This window comes from Dendrobates tinctorius, unplaced genomic scaffold, assembly GCF_039654945.1.
Source record: "Dendrobates tinctorius isolate UK_male_01 unplaced genomic scaffold, ASM3965494v1 ptg000308l, whole genome shotgun sequence".
Taxonomy (NCBI): Eukaryota; Metazoa; Chordata; class Amphibia; order Anura; family Dendrobatidae; genus Dendrobates; species Dendrobates tinctorius.
Genome location: NW_027361975.1, coordinates 3,072,945 through 3,095,028, shown reverse-complemented (window position 1 = coordinate 3,095,028; position 22,084 = coordinate 3,072,945). Strand labels below are relative to the sequence as shown.

The following is a 22,084-nucleotide window of genomic DNA, read 5'->3' as shown; positions in this document are numbered from 1 at the left end:
TTCCTAGATGTCATAGGTTTTTGTGCCAGATTTCAGTAGCTGCTCCCCCTAGTGTTAACAAGTGGAAATGCCAAACTTTTTAAAATTATTTTTCATATTTTGCAAAATTAAAAACAAATGATAATATTTTTTAAGAAAATGTAAACATTAATTCTTTACATTTTTTCAATTGCTGAAAAAAAATTTTTTGGATGGCACCTTCCCTTTAAGGAATCTTTTTAAATGCTTAGGAAGCTTTTGCAGGTTTTTTTTTTTTTCATTATTCTAATTTACTGAGATATTGACTTTTGGGTTTTCATTGGCTGTAAGCCATAATCATCAACATTAACAGAAATAAACACTTGAAATAGATCACTCTGTAATGACTCTATATAATATATGAGTTTCACATTTTGTACTGAAGAACTGAAATAAAGCACCTGTATGTATCATTTATAGCATGAGAAAATACTACAGGGTCTGTGTAGTTCAAAGCATGCTTGATTTAATTTTGAAAGGTTAAAGGGGTTGTCAGTGCAAACTGTCATGGTCTGCCTGGAATTTCTGTTACGGTCCTTCTAGGGTTAATCCTATGTGGCTTCTCTTTGGTTTGGGGAGGGCTATAAGTAACCGCACTGGTGCTATGCTTGTTGTCAGTGATACGTCCATTCCTGGCTGAGTAACTGACCCTTGTATACCTGTGTATATTGCCTGCTTCTGTATGATTGCTCTGTGTATGACCCGGTCTGTTTCCTGCTTGATATTCATCTGCTGATCCTGTACTTTCTGTGTTACTCTTGGTTCCACCCTGGCTACGTCCCTGACTTCCCGTCCGCCTGTTTCCCTGTTCCTGTGTTGCTCTCTCTGGCTTTGGACTTCTTGCTTGCTTCTTACCACTTTTTGTGTTACCCGCTTGTTACTGTGCTGCTCTCTGGTCTGACCTTGGCTTTACTGATTATTCTCCCTGCTTTGTTGCGTCCCACTATCCCTGCTAGGAGTTCAGCACTTAACTCCGCCCCCAGTCACTCCCCTAGTGGTAACGTGTTGCAGGTCCTGTTCCTCCTGCAGCATGCTTTGAGCTGTGTTCATATTTCACTGCAGCAGTTCTTGTGTTTCCCAGCATGTCTTTGGACATGCATACAGTCTCTGGTGGTGAGTCTGATACGGTGTCCATCACACAAACAAGTTATCACATTTCAACTGGAATCCACAGGATAGGTGATAGCTTGTTGATCTTGGAGGGTTCGACTGTTGGGACCTGAACCAATCAGCAAAATGGGAAACTTTTATCCCTGCCAGAATTTAGCAGTAGAACGCAGGTGCGGCCTGTGCTCCATTCTTTTTTTTATGGGGCTGTCCGCTGCTGCACTTAGATAGGCCATCAACATGAGATTGGTTGACGTCTGACATCAAGTACCACCATTGATATGCTATTTGCTCTGACATGCTGATGGTCTTTACCAAGGAAAGCAGGGCTCACAGGGCTTTAAAACTGCAAAAACTCTTGCTGTGGCTCTTATTCATTCTTGTCTGGATTACTGCAACTCTCTACTGATCTGTCTCCCTCTAAATAAACTTTCTAATATACAATCCGTCATGAATGCAACAGCCAGGGCTGTATTTCTGTCCAGCCGCTACACCGATGTCTCCACCTTATACCATTACACTGGTTGCCCATTTGTAACAGAATACAATACAAACTTCTCTCACCCACAAAGCTTACCACAGCCCTGCATCACCCTTTATCTCCTCCCTCATCTCTGTTTATCACCCTACCAGTGCTCTTTGTTCTGCAACTGATCTAAGACTAACACCCTCCAGAATCCAAATCTTGCACAGTCGTCTCTTGGGCTGCGCCAGTTTTCTAAAATATGAAAACTGTATCTTGAGAGAGATAGAGAACTAAAACTTTAGTGGCACCTATTGGTCGAAGCAATCCTAAAAGTCAATATCGACTCTAACGAGCCTTGCCATATGACAAGATAAAAGCAAACCAGAATCTCAATTTGCCGACACTGTGTTTTGGGGTATTGCCCCTCGTCAGTGCAAATTATGAGATCTGATTTGGCTAGGTGAGAGGCTTAAGACTGATCTAAAGAGTAATGTTTCTCCTTGTGGAGATTGGCAAGGTCTGTCATGTCGGAGTGAGGAGACTTAAAGTCCATGAATGCATGCATGTATGCATGGCGGGCATCAACAAATTTCCACTGATAAATACAAAAGAGAAAGTAGCAAGGTTTTCTATCCCTTTAACCTCCACATATTTATGCATAACTGTAAGAAAAACTTACCCCAAGTGCTTTAGGTTGCCCTTTAAGGAATTCATGATGAAATCTTCCTAGTTGCTGTATTGGTTGACCTGTGGTTGGCACAGTGTATGGATTCTGTGCATTATATAAATTACTTTGTCTTTGTGGCATCACAATATAGGGGCCAGTCACAGTTGGTATATTTGATGCCATTACTCAGTTGTGTATCTTCCAGGCTCCTGTATTACAAGATAGTATTATGGTTTCAAAAGAGTAAGAAAAAGATTTGTGGGTTTGATTACTATATTAAAATTATGACTTGCTATAACTATGATACATACAGGTGTGTCTCACAAAATTAGAAAATCATCAAAAAGTTAATTTATTTCAGTTCTTCAATACAAAAAGTGAAACTCATTATATAGAGTCCATTACAGAGTGATCTATTTCAAGTGTTTATTTCTGTTAATTTTGATGATTATGGCTTACAGCCAATGAGAGCCCAAAAAATCATTATCTCAGTAAACTCAGTAAGAATGATTAACAAAAAAGTCTGTTTCAGTAGGATCCATAATCATGTGGAAGACTGCTGACTTGACATGTCCATAAGGAAGTCATTGACACACTCTACAAGGAGGGAAAGCCAAAAAGGTCATTGCTAAAGTAGCTGCCTGTTCACAGAATGATTTATCCAAGCATATTAATGGAAAGTTGAGTGGAAGGAAAAAGTGTGGTAGAAAAAGGAGCGCAAGCAATAGGGATAACTGCAGCCTTGAAAGAAAGGATTGTTAAGAAAAGTCCATTCAAAAATTTGGGGGAGACTCACAAGGAGTGGACTGCTGCTGGAGTCATTGCTTCAAGAGCATCCCCACAAAGACGTGTCCAGGACATGGGCTACAAGTGTCGAATTCCTTGTGGCAAGCTACTCATGACCAATAGACAACGCCAGAAGCATCTTACCATGGGCCAAGAAGAAAAAGAACAGGACTGTTGCACAGTGGTCCAAGGTGTTGTTTCAGATGAAAGTACATTTTGCATTTCATTTGGTATTCAAGGTCCCAGAGTCTAGAGGAAGAGTGGAGATGCACACAATCCAAGCTGCTTGAGGTCTAGTGTGAAGTTTCTACAATCAGTGATAGTTTAGGGAGCCATGTCATCTGCTGGTGTAGGTCCACTGTGTTTTAGCAAGACCAAAGTCAGCGCAGCCATCTACCAGGAAGTTTTGGAGCACTTCAACAAGCTTGTTGATAGAGGGAAGCATGGAGATGGAAATTTAATTCTTCAACAGGACTTGGTACCTGTTCACACTGCCAAAAGTACCAATACCTGGTTTAAAAACAACAGTATATTGCTGTGCATGATTGGTTGGCCAGCAAACTTGACTGAACTTAACCCTATAGAGAATTTATGGGATATTGTCAAGAGGAAGATGAGAGACACCAGTCCCAACAACGCAGACAAGCTGAAGGCTGCTATCAAAGCAACCTGGGCTTCCATAACACCTCAGTAGTGCCACAGGCTGATCACCTCCATGCCACGCCGCATTGATGCAGTAATTGATGCAAAAGGAGCGCCGACCAAGTATTGAGTGCATTTACTGAACATATATTTCAGTAGTCCAACATTTCTTTTTTTAAAATAATTTTTCAAGCTTGTGTTATAAAGTATTATAATTTACTGAGATAATGACTTTTGAGTTTTCATTGGCTGTAAGCCATAATCATCAACATTAAGAGAAATAAACACTTAAAATAGATCACTCTGTTTGTAATCACTCTATATAATATATGAGTTTCATTTTTTGTATTAAAGAACTGAAATAAACTAACTTTTTGATAACATTCTAATTTTGTAAGAAGCACCGTTACCTCCTTTGACCTGGAGCTTGCTTACCTAAAATTAAAGGGTTGTATTTTGGGCACAGATATTATTAAAGAAACGTAAAGCCTATTAGAAATGAAGAAACTTCATAATTAAATTGATGTTTACATTCTGCTGTGTTCCTGAGCAGTCACATGTGATGAATCTAATGTGACCTCCAGCTACTAACAGTTGAAACCAGAAGTTTACATACACTATATAAAGAGACACATAATAAGCATGTTTTTCTCAATATCTGACATGAAATCAGAATAAACCTTTCCCGTTTAAGGTCATTAAAGATTACCATAATTATTAATATTTGCCAAATGCCAGAATAATGAGAGAGAGAGACTGTTTTAAGACATTTTTACTTACTGCAAAGTCAAAAATTTATATACTTTTCATTAGTATTTGGTACCATTGCCCTTAAACTGAATGACTTGGGTCAAATGTTTGGGATATCCTTCCACAAGCTTCTCACAATAGTTGGAATAGGTTGGAATTTGGGCCCATTCCTCCTGACAAAACTGGTGTAGCTGATCCAGGTTTGTAGGTCGCCTTGCTATCACATGTCTTTTCAGCTTTGCCCATAAATTTTCAATAGGATTGAGATCAGAGATTTGTGATGGCCACTACAAAACAATGACTTTGTTGCCCTTAAGACACTTTATTACCATTTTGGCAGTTTGCTTCGGGTCATTGTCCATTTTAAAGACCCATTTCTCCCGAAGCTTTAACTTCCTGGCTGATGTTTGGAGATGTTGCATCAGTATTGCCACATAAACTTATTTTCTCATGATGCCATCTATTTTGTGAAGTGCATCAGTCACTCCTGCAGCAAAACATCCCCACAACATAATGCTGCCACCCCTGTGTTTCACAGTTGGGCTGTTGTTCTTAGGCTTCAAAGCTTCTCCCTTTTTCCTCCAAACGATACCTATGGTCAGTATGCCCAAAAAGTTCAATTTTAGTTTCATCAGACCACAGTACATGGTTCCAAAAATTAAGGTCTTTGTTCCAGTGTGCATTTGCAAACATTAATTTGGCTTTTTATGTTTCTTTTTTCTGACAGAATGGGCTTTCAGCCCATGTTGATACAGTACTCATTTCATGTTGGATATTTACACTATCTAGCTTCTACCATAATCTTCACAAGGTCTTTTGCTTTTGAACTTGGCTTGATATGCACCTGCCGGACCAAAGCACGTTCATCTCTGGGACACAGAACCTGTCTTCTTCCTGAGTGGTATAATGACTGGACATTCCCATCTTCTTTGTACTTGCATATAATTGTTTGTATAGATGAACGAGGCACCTTCAGGTATCTTGAAATTGTACCCAAGGATGAGCCAGACTTGTGCAAGTTCACAATTCTCTTCCTGATATTTTGGCTGATTTTTGTAGACTTTCCCATGATGCTACACAGTGGTGTGTTTCAGGCGTGCAATACATCCACAAGTATGTTCCTAATTAAGTCAGATGTTGCCAAAAAACTTATCAGGAGCTTCCACACACATGACGTAATCATATGAGAAGTCCAGACTTGTTTAAAGGCATAGTAAAATTAGTGTATGTAAACTTTTGACTTTGCGATAAGTAATAAAAATGCATTAAAACATTCTCTCATTATTTTGGCACGGAAAGATAATTGTTGAACATGCATACTTAATATATAATCCTTCAGCGTATGAAAGAATGCTAATCACCCAATGAACGAGCAAAACGTGCTCACTGTGGTGCCTCGTCCTGTGTAAAAAGGAGTAGCACTGCTGACAACAATGGCATCCTATGAGCGCTGAGAAATCTATTACAGATAGTTCAGTGCGCATCATTTACTGCAGTTTGTATGTGCAAACAGACTATTAACTGATTGCTGGTTGGTAATGGTTTATCGATCAACAGTCCTTTAGTGCCACTGGTCATCTGTGTAAACGGACCCTTAGGTGGTGTAGATACTGAATAAATATATGCATCAGTAACTTACAGCTGACATTTCATCTGATTAGAGCCATTTTCTTTGTTTCTTCTCTATCTTGTTAAACCATCTAGTCGACAGCAATAATCTCCTGGCTGCAAGTGTAACTAATATTCAGATACATAATCCACACACAAAAAAAGTATGTATGAATTTAAAATTGAATCAATTAAAGTATTAATGACACTGGTCAACAGCATTTTTGGTGCCAAAAATCATCATGATGATTTTTTGGCTCTCTCCACACCATTGGAACACCAAATTTGAAGCTTTTTCTTTGTCCTTTGCTCCATTTTCGTAATAATTCGATACATGCTTTGCACACTATGTGTGGTGCCCAAAACTTGTCTTGGTCCCCAAGCATAACCCCAAAATAGGCAAAATACACTTTTTTTACGAAGTCTGTTATGTTTCTTCTATGTTTTGGCAGTGTATATTCACCACAAATGTAACAGAATGAGTCTGGATCGTTAAGACAACTTCTTCATGATGAGTTCATGCTTTTCACTGGAAAACAGACAACAACATAAAGTTAGTGCAAAAATCAAGCTATGAACAAACTTTTAGAACACTAATTAACACAAAACTATATTGAGAACTGCTCAGTTCAAGTACTAATCCAAAGAAATTAATGAGATGATGCGTCGCATTTACCAACAAGTGCTATAAATAAGATACCAAAAATCTCAAAAACTTGAGCCAATCTGGCAAAACTGATGACATATTCAGAATCAGCACCCCAAAAATACCCCAAATTCATTAAAATATTTTGGACACCAGAAAAAAAAATTTTTTTCGTTGACCTGTGTTATTGTTGATGTATTGAATAAAATTATCCACTTCTGTTTCAGTATCTTTCCAGATTACAATCAGGTCATCTATATAGCATTCATAAAATTCTAATTTTTCTGTAAAAGGATTGGTATCATTGAAAAGAAAATTGCCGTCCCATACTGCCACCTCTATGTTAGCTAATGAAGGTGAAACCCCCCATGCTAACTCCCTGTGTTTATATGAAAAACTGACCAGCAAAGGAGAAATAGCTGTGTTTAACAAGTAGAGATATGCGAACGGGTTTGGAAAATGTTCGCCAATTCAAGTTCGGCATGAACCTAGCACATTCAGAATCCTGTTCGCTTTCACGAGCATTTTTACTCAAAGTTGACAAAATTCGGTCACAGTTCGGTAAATCATTACGTTTCCACTAATGCGTTTGTTCTTACATTGGCTAGGATAGTGGTGCCGTATGATGAGTTGAGGTGACATGTTTGATGAGGGGAGGGTGTGTGGAGAGGTTAAAGGAGTATCTGAAGAGATTGCAGCAGTGCTTTTTTTTCACTTAACTTTATGTGTGTTGATTCCGACAACCAATCAGGGCGCAGAAACCATCCACAACGTCATGACACAAGGTGTCCTGTGATTGGCTGCCGAAGTCACATGTCCCTGGCTATATAAAAAGTGGACATCTTGTTATGCTGGCGCCATCGTCTTCATTGTCAGAGAGCGGGGAGGTCGCTCTTGCGCTAGTGCTGCTCCTGAAAGTGAACTTGTCAGCTAAATAGATCGGATTTGCCTATCCTGTCCTGTGAGCAATCGATCTTCCAGCATCAAAGCAGATTGGGCAAAAATTGTGAAGCAGTCTCCGAAGGCCCCATTTGCTACTCCAAAACGTTTGTGATAAAATGGTGTTTCAGTGGCAAATCAGAAGGCTAGATTTCCACTGAAAAATCATTGGGTAAGTGTTGTTCAGGGACTATATCTGAGAAACTAAATAGTGATTGTTCATTTAGTGACAGGTGACTGACAGCTGTGGGAATAAGGTTACAATACAGTAGGTTATAAGCGGGAAGGCTACTTACAACATGAGTGCTAAAAAGCAAGGTCATGGTGGAAGAGGGAAAAGGCTTGATGTTTTACATGTACATGGGCTAGCTGTTAATATGAATGAACACTCAACTGAACAAACACCGTGTCGTCCTATCCAAAGATCACTGACAACATCTGTTACTGGCCAGCCTACTCGACTCCCTTTCTTTGGCAGCGGTACGCCTTGTAGATGAGGCTTAGAGCATGTGCTACAGTGGATGGCAAGTGCTGCATCAAGTGGCCTCTCGTCCTCTTCCGCCACTTTAATATCACACCCAGTACAATCCTCAGAGGGGGCACCCCAATCACTCTTACTTCCCCCTGCGTTAAACATTTCCAAACGCCCATCTGACTGTAGGGAGCCTCAGATGGACCATTCTGCAGAGCTGTTCACACATTCTATTCCATGGGTATCAGAGATCTTCTACGAAGAATGGATAAACTCCTGGTAGGGGGCAGATGTTAGAATGAATGGGCTCCTGGTAGGGGCAGATGCTAGAATGGATGGGCTCCTGATAGGGGGGCTGATGTTAGAATGGATGTGCTTCTGGTAGGAGGGCAGATGCTAGAATTGATGGGCTTCTGGTAGAGACAGATGCTAGAATGGATGGGCTTTTGGTAGGGGGCAGATGCTAGAATGGATGGGCTGCTGGTAGGAGCAAATGCTAGAATGGATGGGTTGCTGGTAGGGGGACAGATGCTAGAATGGAAGGGCTCCTGGTAGGGGCAGATTATAGAATGGATGGGTTCCTGGTAGAGGGCAGATGCTAGAATGAATGGGCTCTTGGTAGGGGGCAGATGCTAGAATGGTTGGGCTCCTGGTAGAGGGGCAGATGCTAGAATGGATGGACTCCTGGTAGGAGAAGATGCTAGAATGGATGGGCTTCTAGTAGGGGCAGATGCTAGAATGGGTATCACAGTTCTGCTACGAAGAATGCATGGGCTCCTGGTAGGGGACAGATATTAGCATGGATGGGCTCCTGGTTGGGGGCAGATACTAGAATGGATGGGATCCTGGTAGGGGAAGATGCTAGAATGGATGGACTCCTGGTAAGGGCAAATGTTAGAATGGATTGGCTCCTGATAGGGGGTAGCTGTTAGCAAGGATGAGCTTAGATGCTAGAATGAATGGGCTCTTGGTAGGGGCAGATGCTAGAATGGATGGTGGAGCACTCTGGAATGCCTGCTCCACCTGCAATAAGCTTAACATGATTCCATTACAATGTTTCGGCTTCTTTTCACTTTCACCCCCATACTACTCTATTTTTTTCCTATCTCCTGTAATCCCCCCACCTAGCAAGGAACTAGTCATTTCCCCCTCCATCCTCACCAGCCATCTCAACTCCTCCTCACAACAATCCTTTTTCTCCAGACACACACGGCCACATTATGTCTTATCCTGCTCTTACCTTCTAACGCTCTGCTACTCCTCATTGCTGGCGATGTATCCCCAAATCCTGGCCCTCCTCAACACATCCCCACACTCATTTCTAACTCTCTGCCACATTCTTCTACACATTTTTGGAATGATGATAACCTCATACCTATTCATCCAGCCCCCATTCCCCAGGTCCCCCTACCTGGAGCACTATGGAACGCACGCTCTGTCTGCAATAAACTGTTGTTTACCCATGACCTCTTTAACACCAACAATCTCTCCTTCCTTAGCATTGCTGAAACCTGGCTCACCCCCTCTGACTCAGCCTCTTCAGCTGCACTTTCTTATGGCAGACTCAATCTCTCTCACACCCCTCACCACAGCAACAAACGTGGTGGAGGAGTTGGCTTGCTCCTCTCCGATACCAGCTCCTTTACCCCAATTCTGCTACCTCCCTTTGCTACTCTTCCCTCGTTTGAGGTGCACTCCGTCCACATCTATTCCCCCTCTAACCTTCAGCTGGCTGTCATCTACCACCAGAACCAGCCATCTCCACCATTTTTGACCACTACACCACTTGGCTACTTCATTTCCTTTCTGCTGACATCCCCACTATCATCATGGGTGACTTCAATATCCCAATAGATGCTTCCAGCCCAGCTGCCTCTAAACTTTTATCGTTCAACTGTCTCCTGTGGCCTCACTCAATGGTCCTCTGTGGCCACTCACAAAGATGGTCACACACTGGACCTTATCTTCACCCGCCTCTGTTCCCTTACTAATCTCATTAACTCACCCCTCCCCCTGTCTCACCACAACCTACTGACATTCTCTTCCCTCTCCTCTCCTAGTGCGCAACCCCCACTCCACAAACTAACTCACACTCGCAGAAATCTCAAACACCTCAATTTACAATCACTCTCTGAGTCCCTTCTCCCTCTTACAGACATAGCTTCCTTACATTACACAGATGCTGCTGCCACTTTTTATAACACCACAATGACAACAACATTTGCTTCGGTCACCCCCTCACACATAGCAAAACTCATACAATGAGCAGGCAGTCCTGGCTGACCAGCCTGACCAAAGAACTGAGACGGGCTTCTAGGGTCGCTGAGCGGAGATGGAAGAGATCCCGCTCTGCCAAGCATTTCATCGCATACAAGCAGTCCCTCGCCAACTTCAAACTTACTTTTCATCTCTCATATCCTCTCTGTCTCACAACCCTAAACATCTTTTCAACACTTTCAATTTTCTACTCCGTTCCCCAGCACCTCCTCCCTCTTCTCTCAATTCTGCTGAAGACTTTGCCTCTTTCTTTCAGCAGAAGATCAATAACATCAGAGAAAGCTTTCGCCAACAGCTCCCAGTGCTCCTCCTCTTAACTGCTCAGCCCTGTAATTCTAAAACCAGCTTCACCATGACAGAAGATCAGCTCTCCACCCTTCTGTCTAGATCACATCTTATCACTTGCATGTTTGACCCGCTCCCATCCCACCTCATCCCTAACCTTGCCACAGTCTTCATCCCAACCCTAATACATCTCTTCAACCTTTCACTTGCAAATGGTGTCTTCCCCTCATCCTTCAAACATGCCTCAATCACACCCATCCTCAAAAAACCCTCCCTTATGCCTCAAAACTACTGGAACAGCATGTCCATCTTGAACTGTCCTCCCATCTTTCCTCCTGCTCCCTCTTTGACCGATTACAATCTGGCTTCTGACTGCATCACTCAACTGAAACTGCCCTAACTAAAGGCACCAACGAGCTACTAACTGCCAAGAGCAAGTGACACTACTTTGTCCTCCTTCTCCTGGACCTGTCTCCTGCCTTTGACACTGTGGACCATTCCCTCCTGCTACAGATTCTCTCATCTCTTGGCACCACAGACTTGGCCCTATCCTGGATCTTGTCATATCTAACAGACCGAACATTCATTGTCTCCCTTTCCTACACCACCTCCTCACCTTGCCTCTTGTCTTTCGGTGTTTCCCAAGGCTCAGTTCAAGGACCCTTACTCTTCTCCATCTACACCTTCGGCCTGAGACAGCTCATAGAATCCCACGGTTTGCAGTATCATATCTACACCGATGACTCGCATATCTACCTATCTGGACCTGACCTCACCTCCTTACTGACCAAAATCCCACAATGTCTGTCTGCTATTTCAGCTTTCTTTTCTGCTTGCTTCCTAATACTGAACATGGACAAAATAGAATTCATCATCTTTCCCCCATCTCACTCTACCCCTCCACCAGACCTATCCATCAATCTCAATGGCTGCTTACTTTCCCCAGTCCCGCATGCTCGGTGCCACGGGATGTTCCTTGACTCTGCCCTCACTTTCAAGCCACATATCCAAACCCTGGCCTCCTCCTGCCCTCTCAAACTAAAAAAAAATTCCTGGCTCTGTGCATTTCTTGACCATGAAGCCACAAAAACACTAGTGCACGCCCTTATCATCTCCCGCCTTGACTACTTCAACCTCCTACTCTCTTGCCTTCCCTCTAGCACTCTGGCACCTCTCCAATCCTTCCTACACTCTGCTGACTGACTAATCCACCTGTCTCCCCATTATTCCCCAACCTCTTTCCTATGCCAAGCCCTTCACTGGCTTCCTATCATCCAGAAGCTCCAGTTCAAAACCCTAACTATCACATACAAAGCCATCCACAACCTGTCTCCTCCATACATATGTGTCCTGGTCTCCAAGTACTTACCTACACGCAACCTTCAATCCTCTCAAGATCTCCTCTACTCCCCTCTTATCTCCTCTTCCCACAACAACATACAAGACTTCTCCCTTGCTTCCCCCATACTCTGGAACTCTCTACCCTATCACATCAGACTCTCGCCTACCACAAAAACCTTCAAAAAGAACATGAAGACCCACCTCTTCCGACAAGTCTACAATCTGCAGTGATCCTCAGTCTACTAAACCGCCGCACAACCAGCTCTACCTTCTCATAGTGTATCCTCACCCATCCCTTGTAGACTGTGATCCCTCGTGGGCAGGGTCCTCTCTCCTTCTGTACTTTTGTGTGCCTTATTTTGCTCATGTTTATTGTACTTGTCTACATTTGCCCCTTTTCACATGTAAAGCGCCATGGAATAAATGACACTGTGGTAGAGAGAATGCACCAGATCTGGGACCAAGTGGTGGATAAGTTATCTCTCTCCCAGGAAAAGGCCCAGCGGTTTTCCAACCGACATAGGACCATTGGTCCCCAATTTAAGGTTGGTGATATGGTGTGGTTATCATCAAAAAATATTGCTATGAAGGTGGCTTCTCCTAAGTTTAAGCCTAGATTTATTGGACCTTACAAGATTTTGGAGATTATTAATCCGGTCTCTTTTCATTTGGCTCTTCCTGTCACATTTAAAATCCATAATGTGTTCCATAAATCTTTGTTGAAGAGGTTTGTTGAACCTGTTGTTCCGGGGGTTGCACCTCCAGACCCTGTATTGGTTGAAGGTAACATGGAATATGAGGTAGAGAAAGTTCTGGATTCCCGTCTGGCTAGACGGAGACTCCAGTATTTGGTTAAGTGGAAGGGTTATGGTCAGGAGGATAATTCCTGGGTCTCTGCCTCTGATATTCATGCCAAAAGATTGGTGAGTGCCTTTCATCGGGCTCACCCTGATCGTCCTGGTGGCGTGGTTGAGGGTTTGGTGACCCCTCCTCAAGGGGGAGGTACTGTTGTGAGTTCATTTTCCCCTTCACTACTGAGGCCCGAGGAACTCCCTCTTCTGGTGAAGAAAGGTAGTGAGCCTGATTGTCAAACACCTGGGGCTGATGATGATGACTGGCTGAGTGAAGATAATGACTGGATATAAGGCTGCCGACGCCCTTCTGGCTTGCGGGTGATTTCTCTGTGGACTTCTAGGAAACCAGTCTGATTCCTGCTCATCTAAAGCTAAGATTTCTGCTTTGCCTTTTTGCATTAGTGTTTTGTTTTCCTTGCTTTTCTGGATTCTGCCATTCCCTGCTGGGGTGAGCTGAATCTCCTTTTGCCTGTTGCTCTGTCTTCAGAATATTCCTGAGTACTGACATAGCTTTTTTGAAGCCTAGCGTCTTCAGGGCCTTTTTTACTGTCAGTTGGTTGGCTCTTATTTTCATAGGGTTTTTCACGGATTGCAAACAGCAGCCTTCCTGTCCTTTCCTATCTAAGCTAGCGTGGGCCCCATCTTTGCTCAGTCTATCTTTCTGTCTGTGTTTTGTTCTTTCTTCTTGCTTCACCGTCATTATATGTGGGGGGCTGCCTTTTGCTTTGGGGTCTGCTCTGGGGCAGTTTAGATTTCCCTTTCTGTCTTTAGGCTATGTAGTCCTCCGGCTGTGATCGAGGGGCCTAGGGCATCGTAGGAGCCCCCCACGGCTACTGCTAGTTGTGTTGATAGGTTCAGGGGTCTGCAATCCGATAGCTGCCAACTTCTCTGGTTTTCTGGACTTAGCTAGCATTTCTATTTTTGCCTCCTACGGTGACTCAATCATAACACTCCTCACCTGTCACCCATGTCCACCAACATGTGCACCCCCGCAGAAGCCTCGCAGACTTAGACACCCACAAGCTCTCTGACTCCATTCTACCACTGGCATCCATATCCTCAATCCATGACACAAACAGTGCCACACACTTCAAAAATAAGATCGACCAAACAATTCAACTCTTCATTGTTCAACCACCACAACCCCTTTGAAAGACCAATGCCCAAACCCCATAACCTCACTCTCCAATATCACTGAACGGGAGCTTTATTGTCTTGTCTCCAAATCCCACCTCACCACCTGTACACTCTACCGCATCCCATCCCATCTCCTCCCCAACCTCACCACCACTCTTATCCCATCCCTAACCCACCTATTCAACCTATCACTAACTTCTGGTACCTTCCCTTCTGCTTTCAAACATGCCAAAATCACACCTATCCTTAAAAATCCAACCCTCGACCCAACCGCTATGTCCAGCTATCACTCAATATTGCTGCTACCATTTGCTTCCAAACTCCTGGAGCAGCACGTCCACGCTGAACATTCCTCCCACCTCTCATCTAACTTGCTCTTTGACAATCTACAATCTGGTTTCCGCCCCCATCACTCCACTGAGACAGCCCTGACCAAAATTACTAACGACCTACTTACAACCAAAGCTAACGGACAATACTGTATACTCCTCCTTCTAGACCTGCCCTCTGCTTATGACACAGTTGACCACTGCCTCCAACTACTGATCCTCTCGTCCTTTGACATCAAAGACCTCGCCCTATCCTGGATCACCTCATACCTTTCCAACCGCACATTCAGCGTCTCCCACTCCCACACTACCTCCTCATCCCACTCTCTCTCTGTTGAAGTCCCCCAAGGCTTTGTTCTAAAGGGCATGTCACACTAAGAGATATCGCTAGCAATATCGCTATAACTAGTGACGTTATAGCGATATTGCTAGCGATATCTCTGTGTCTGATACTTACCTCCGACCGGCTCCCCCGCTGGTTATCGCTGATCGCGCGAGAACATCCTGGACTGTTTCTCGTCGTCAGCTTCCTGTGGAGCTTCCTGCTGTGAGGACGAGCGATGCGTGGAGCCGGGCGGGAGGACGCAGGATCGCCTCGTCTGACAGGTAAGTAACGACCCCCGACCCCTGCGATGTCGCTGGTGAGATCTGCCTGAGTGGCAGCTCACTAGCGACCACTTAGCGATGTACCAGCGATCCTGACCGCGTCATATCGCTGGTCGGGATCGCTGGTACATCGCTAAGTGTGACAGTACCTTAAGACCCCTACTTTTCTCAATCTATACAGTTGGCTCCCTTATCTCTGTAGTAAGCTCAGTCCTGCTCCCATATCTCTGTAGTAAGGTTGGTTCTGCTCCGTTATTTCTGTAGTAAGCTCTGTTCTGCTCCCTTATCACTGTAGTAAGCTCGGTTATGCTCCCACATCTCTGTAGTAAACGCCTTTCAGTTCCCTTATCTACGTAGTAATCTTGGCTCCGTTCTCATATCTCATTGACTGGGCACTGGGTGAGTCTTGTGAGTGTGGGGGGCAGGTGATCATGGGGCTGTTTCACAAGTCTTTGAATCCCCAAGGCTTGTAGGACAGACATCTGTATCTACAGTTCCTCCACTGCTTCTGCCTCCTCCTCTAGGACCTCCACCTGTTACCTATACCTCTCCCTTAATCAGACATGCATTTCAACAGTGAAAATAGAATCTCCTCCACCTCCATACGAAGGCCATGTGCGATAACGTTGCAAACCTGTTGGCGGCCCTAAGCCGTGGCAACCTCAAACACGTGCCTTGCATGGCTCATGTTCTCAACCTGGTGGTACAGTTTCTCCACCACTATCCTGACCTGGATGCGCTGCTGCAGAAAGAACAGTTGCTGTGTACTCTCTTCCCACAATCACACCCCACATGTCATTGACTTGCATTTCTACAGAAATCACAATGGAATTCTACTGTGCACATGTTGCAGCAGCTGTGTCAGCAGCGATGAGCCCTATTGCAGTATGTCCTTTTGTATAGCCTGGGCCAACACAATACAGAGTGAGCACAGGTGATGGACCTCTGCACCCTTCTGCACAGTTTTGAAATGGCTAATAAGATGGTTATCGCTGACAATGCCATCATCACCATTACTATTCTGGTCATCTACATGCTCTTTGCTCTTTGAGGTGATGGTCCCAGGGGAAGAGGTGGAAGCAGAGAAGGATGTGAAAGGGATAACAATATCTCTAAGTTCCAGACTATAGTCGAACAGGTTGGTGCCATGGGAGGGTGGCTTACAACAATCAACGGGGAACTCATGGTACCAGACAAACTGTTAATGAAGATGCAGGAGCAACAGTCAGGAGATGAAGAGCATAATGATCTGCTCTCTGTTGTCCATGGTGGGAGGGGACGGAGGAAGCAACCTTGAGTGTTACTCCGCCACCAACACACCATAGACTTGGACCTCATGGAAGTGCCCGACACATGAGTGTCATCTTGCTCTACCATCTTCAATACAGTGCCCGTATTCTTAGGGTTAGAAATAGTGCTGACTACTGAGTTGCCACTCTGTTAGATCCATGGTACAAAACTAAATTTAGCCAGATTATTCCTACCTGGAAAGGGATGCGCGCATGCTGGAGTATCGAAACACGCTTGTAGACAATCTTAAGAGTGGTTTTCCCCAAGACAGCAGTGAGGCACCCAGTGTACATCCCAGTTCTAAATGTCCAACCTTGGGAACATCAAGGCATCATCGCAAAAACATTAGCAGCAGTGTAAGTGGCATAGGCAATTACTGTGGGTCGTTTAACAAATTTTTGAGACCAGCCCGTGCACCAGCAGAACAGAGTACAAGTCTGACATGTTGTGAATGAATGGTGCAGGAGTATCTGGAGCTTAATATAAATTCCATCGGGGGTGTTTGGACCCCTTTGCATTTTGGTCTTCAAAAATGGAAGAGTGGCCTGAGCTCACCTGTCACACCTTGGATGTTTTGTCATGCTCGGCAGTCAGCGTTCTCTCAGAATGTGTCTTCAGTTTTGCTGGTGGTGTGCTGGTCCAGACCCTAATACCTCATGCATGGCCCATAGATGACTGCTGCTGTGTCATTATAAAATGATCTACCTACCTGTGTTACTATCCTTACATTTTTCTTCCAATAGTAGTCTATGAAACTGATGTTTGTGCCACCTGAGTGTGGCTGGGAAACTAAAAAAAAATTGAGCTGTTGCATGAGGTATCTGGGCTCCCAGCAAAGAAGGCTTAGATCGCTATCTTAGCCACCAGGTCCTCATTGAAACGTTAATTCACAGCTGTAAATGGAAGACAATTTTGTGTGGGCAAAAAAGGGATAGTTAGATAAGTGTTATGAGGTGATAGGCCATTTAAAGAAATGCGGACTAAAAAGCAATCAAAAATGGCATGTGCCCGAAAATGGTACCAATAAAAACGTCAACTCATCCTGCAAAAAACAAGCCCTCACATGACTCTGTGGGCCAAAATATGGGAAAATTACAGCTCTCAAAATGTTTTGACGCAAAAACTATTTTTTTGCAATAAAAAGCGTCTTTTAGTGTGTGGCAGCAGCCAAACATAAAAACTCGATATAAATCTGGTATCGCTGTAATCACACTGACCCGAAGAATAAAGTTGCCTAATTAATTATACTGCATGAGGAATGGCGTAAAAAATAAATAAAGCCAATTCTTCACCTGCTGTTGATATTTTTTTCTGCCTCCCAAAGATCACAGTAAGGCTCAGTGCACATTTATCCTGAGCTGTGCGCTGAGCTCTTGCATCGGGGTTTCAATGTAAATCTCTGAAATACGTGATTCAGACGGAACCTCTAGTGGAAGATTCTTTATAATGAGGCTGATGGAGACACTATGAACGCCGTCTGACCTGTGATCTGGCGGTGTCTGTCTTTTTAGTATTGCACAAAAGTGCCATCGGACACAGTTTTGTGCACTTCTGAAAAGAAGGACACCATTGAACAGAGGCCAGACGGAGTTCAGAGTAACTCTTCTGCATCATTACTGTGAAAGGATCCCTCGGGGATTGGCCTGGTCATTAACGTGCATACTACCTTCGGGGGTAAAGGGGTTAAGGTTCCCAGTCACTTCAATGGATAGCAAAGTAAGAAAATGTGTATTCATAATCGATATTTTAAAATAAATTGATCTAGCCATTGCTGAGTTATTTAAAGAAGTTAACTAAAAGTTAATGTAATTTCATGATGTATTAATTTTTAAGTACCCACAAAAGGATGACGTTTTCTGCAGTTCACTCTTCAGCTTTGTTGTGTAGAATGGAATAGAACAAGCCGGGTCAGGCACAATATAAGGCCCCCTTCACATGTCCTTGTTTCCGGAATGTGTGGCATCCGTTTTCACATGTACCGGAGACACATACACATGCACACCCATTATAATCTATGAGGCTATGAACATGAGTCACCGGGTCATGCTGCCCTCTGCATGATTCGGTAACTATGATGAAGGGTAACGTTACTTATGTCACTGCTGTTCAGGTCCCCTGGGTCTCACACATCATGACCTTGCAGTGGCTGTTTTCAGGGACTATGGAGCTTCAGAATGAGCCTCCATAGGCTTTGTAAGAATGATTCAAAAGACTTCACTGGATTTTCGTGGACTCCGTTGGACGTGCGTGGGAACTTACTTTTTCCTAAATAAAGTGGTGAACGAGGGAAAGTGTCTCTTTTATTTCTCTGTGTATTGTGTGTACGTTCTTTCAATTCGCTGAACTACATTGAACCTGTGTGGGATTTTTTTTTAATAAAGTGGTGAACCAGGAAAAGTGTCAGGTGGTGTTTATTTGAATAAAATATTTTTGTGTTTTTTTATTACAGAGTTAGTAAGGTGGTTGTCCGATCGACACCGCAACACTACTAATATCAGTGCATCATGCCACCTGCGTTTTTGGACAATTCACAGCTGACCTCAACCTCAAACCCCATTACCCCGATTTCCACCGCAGCAGGGCAAGGGCAGTTGTGACGACTGAAGGCAACAAAGCAGAATTGGAGCATCTCCTGATGCACCACTTCTGGGGCGGCTGCACGTTTGTATTTTTAGGCTGGGAAGGGCCCAATAACCATGGACCTTCCCAGCTTGATAATCTCAGCTCACAGTTGACCGCCTTACATTTGCTGGTTACCAAAAATGAGGGTCACCCACATATTTTTTTTCATTTACGGTACTTACTTATTAAATTAATGCATGTACAGAATCTAATGCATGTAGATATCTATGTCTCAATCTTTGCACATCTTTAACACCTAAAAATCTGTAATTGCATTCTACATTCTATGCCGGTAAGTGTCATACAGAGGCACGTGGATGGTACACGTACACACGCAGGGCAAAAAAAAAAACCAGCATGAATAGTAAAAACAAACCATGTCGTATACTATTTTTTAAGAGGATGTGTGAAGAGGCCTAATGGGCAGGAGTCCATCTTATCCTGAAAACTGTTTTAATCTAAGAATATTTTTGACTAACAGGGTCTCACAGGAGAGTTCAAAATATTTGCAAGCCAATTAGACGTTGATTTTTTTTTGCCCAAAACTGAAAAAGTTTAAAAGTAATGCCTTAACACCTTTTTAATATGACTGAATGTATTCAATGCTGCCAGGGGGTTCACATAGCACTGGGATAGTATGAACTGAGCTGCAGCAGCTGGTATCAGAGGTAACGTTTAACTCATTTAACACCATAAATGTTATGGTCAAAAACTGCAACAACTAAGCGGCTCCAAACAGTGAGGGGTTGTCCATTTCTCCATGAATGTCTAATTGAAGTTCACACTGATAGATATATAATACATTGCAATTTCAGATTAAAGGGGTCGTCCCGTCAAAACCGGCAGGTCTGTAGTCACTCTAATTGACTGCAGACTTATGAATCTCTCCAGTGCACACTCAGTGAGCTGCGGGAATTCATCGGTTTCAGACCCAGGACCAAAGGGTATGTTTGTGTTATTCACACCCTTGGCCACAGGGCACGGCTTTGCTCCATACAGTTGTGTTGAGCCAAGGCCATGCCCCGTCTAGTAATACTGTCATATGAACATGGTATCTCATCTGCAGGCAGGATGTTATTGAGCAAGAGAAACTAATCATATAGCTATACATTTTAGTGGAAACATTTTCAGTAAACCTTGCATTTTATTTATTGAAATCCCAGATATTTGTATGCATGAGTCAAGTGTTATCAGTCCTATCAGTCTTTCCTGTATGACTGTGCATTCTGAAATAGCTGTCAATAACTGAAAAGGACCGACCACTGGACTATATACATACAGGCACTAAGGATTTCAATGAGTCGTTCTGCTCAGCTTCTCCTTCTCTACACCATGCTGTCCAGAAATCAAACTGCATGTGCAAAGAGACAGGTTCCCTTTAAGCAATTGTAGAGCCAGCGATGTGGGCAACCACGATATCACCTGAGAACCTTACAGGGGTGCAAGTGCCAAGGGCACTGGACTTTATTTTCCCATTCCCGACTTCGTTCCGGAGGTGATCGATTTCATGTGTGCTGTACTTGGACAATGAAAAGGATGCTTTATTTAACGTGCCTAGGTCTCTGTCTCACTGGCAGAAACTCCGCTGCCTTTCATTATACAAGATATTTTCATGCAATCCATTATTTTATTACAATTATAAAGTAATAAATGCTCAACATAAATTATTATCTCTGTTCTGCTTATTTTTCATCTCTTCAAATATGTGTTCTAACTTTAACAACGTAATCAATGTCTAAATATCTTTTGTATGGGAGCTGCTCTCCAAAGATGCCTAACCAAACATTCACGGCCCAAACATATGGAATACATTAGGAAAAGTGCTGTATACTCACAAATATGTGTTGTGCTTGGTTTCTAATGTGACTCTGGTCTCCCAGTTTCCACTTCTTATAAGAGAAATTGGAGCCAGGCCTTATCAGCAGAAGCGTCATGTTATGGTTGTACACACCTTTTGATTTCTAATCTGTAATTGGTTGCTTTCAAAAATTGACATCATGTTTTATGATTATTCAGCATGTCATAAACTAAGGTGGGGCATTGTCATGATAAAGACTTGCGTTAAAGCCTGTACTATATGCAGGGGTGGATTAAGGGTAGCCAGGGCCCGGGGCAGTTCAGACTCTGTGGGCCCCCCTCATCACGTGACGGGGGTCACGATATACCTGAAATAGATTATTCCAGAAAAATTGTTGCTGAGTGAAGCTATAACCTGTCAAACATCCATTGATCTAGTTAATTTACCCTTCATTTAGGAAAGGAAAAAAAAATTAATAAAAAATTTAAGCCATAGTATTGAACAGTCCAATTTTAATCTGTAAACAAGATTGACAATTTTCACAGGTTTCTCATCAAAAGTGCAACTTAAACAGTGGAAAATACATTGAAATTGTCACATTCCTATTACAATACAGTCATATCAATGGCAAAAGTTTCAAATGCATAACTTATATAAATATTACTTATACACACACATTTACCAGAAACTATATATTCAAGTATCCTCTGAAAATATCTAAAATCAAGTACAGCACCATTAGTTTCAGGTACATCAGTACTACGCCATGTTCCAAATTATTATGCAAGTGTTCTTTTTCAGTGTCATGGGGGGGTTTTTTTGTCAATGAAATCCATTGATGGTATACACTCACTGGCCACTTTATTAGGTACACCTGTCCAACTGTGTGTTAAGACTTAATTTCTAATCAGCCAATCACATGGCGGCAACTCAGTGCATTTAGGCATGTAGACATGGTCAAGACAATCTCCTGCAGTTCAAACCGAGCATCAGTATGGGGAAGAAAGGTGATTTGAGTGCCTTTGAACGTGGCATGATTGTTGGTGCCAGAAGGGCTGGTCTGAGTATTTCAGAAACTGCTGATCTACTGGGATTTTCACACACAACCATCTCTAGGGTTTACAGAGAATGGTCCGAAAAAGAAAAAAAATCCAGTGAGCGGCAGTTCTGTGGCCGGAAATGCCTTGTTGATGCCAGAGGTCAGAGGAGAATGGGCATACTGGTTCGAGCTGATAGAAAGGCAACAGTGACTCAAATTGCCACCCGTTACAACCAAGGTAGGCAGAAGAGCATCTCTGAACGCACAGTGCGTCGAACTTTGAGGCAGATGGGCTACAGCAGCAGAAGACCACACTGGGTACCACTCCTCTCAGCTAAGAACAGGCATCTGATGGCTACTTTCAGCAGGATAATGCGCCATGTCATAAAGCTCGAATCATCTCAG

The 22,084-nt window shown here is 43.2% G+C and overlaps 1 protein-coding gene across 1 annotated transcript in view; it reads right to left on the bottom strand.

Annotated features, from left to right (window-relative positions):
• Nucleotides 1–20,739, bottom strand: part of LOC141073593 (membrane-spanning 4-domains subfamily A member 4A-like) — a 92,992-nt gene extending 72,253 nt beyond the window's left edge. The window contains exons 1-2 of the mRNA XM_073560880.1: nucleotides 20,678–20,739; nucleotides 2,271–2,467 (exon numbers count right to left, since the gene is read on the bottom strand). Coding sequence (XP_073416981.1) covers nucleotides 2,271–2,441 — 171 coding nt within the window. The 5' untranslated portion in view covers nucleotides 2,442–2,467; nucleotides 20,678–20,739. The remainder of the gene's footprint in view (nucleotides 1–2,270; nucleotides 2,468–20,677) is intronic.
• Between the last annotated feature and the right edge of the window lie 1,345 nt (nucleotides 20,740–22,084).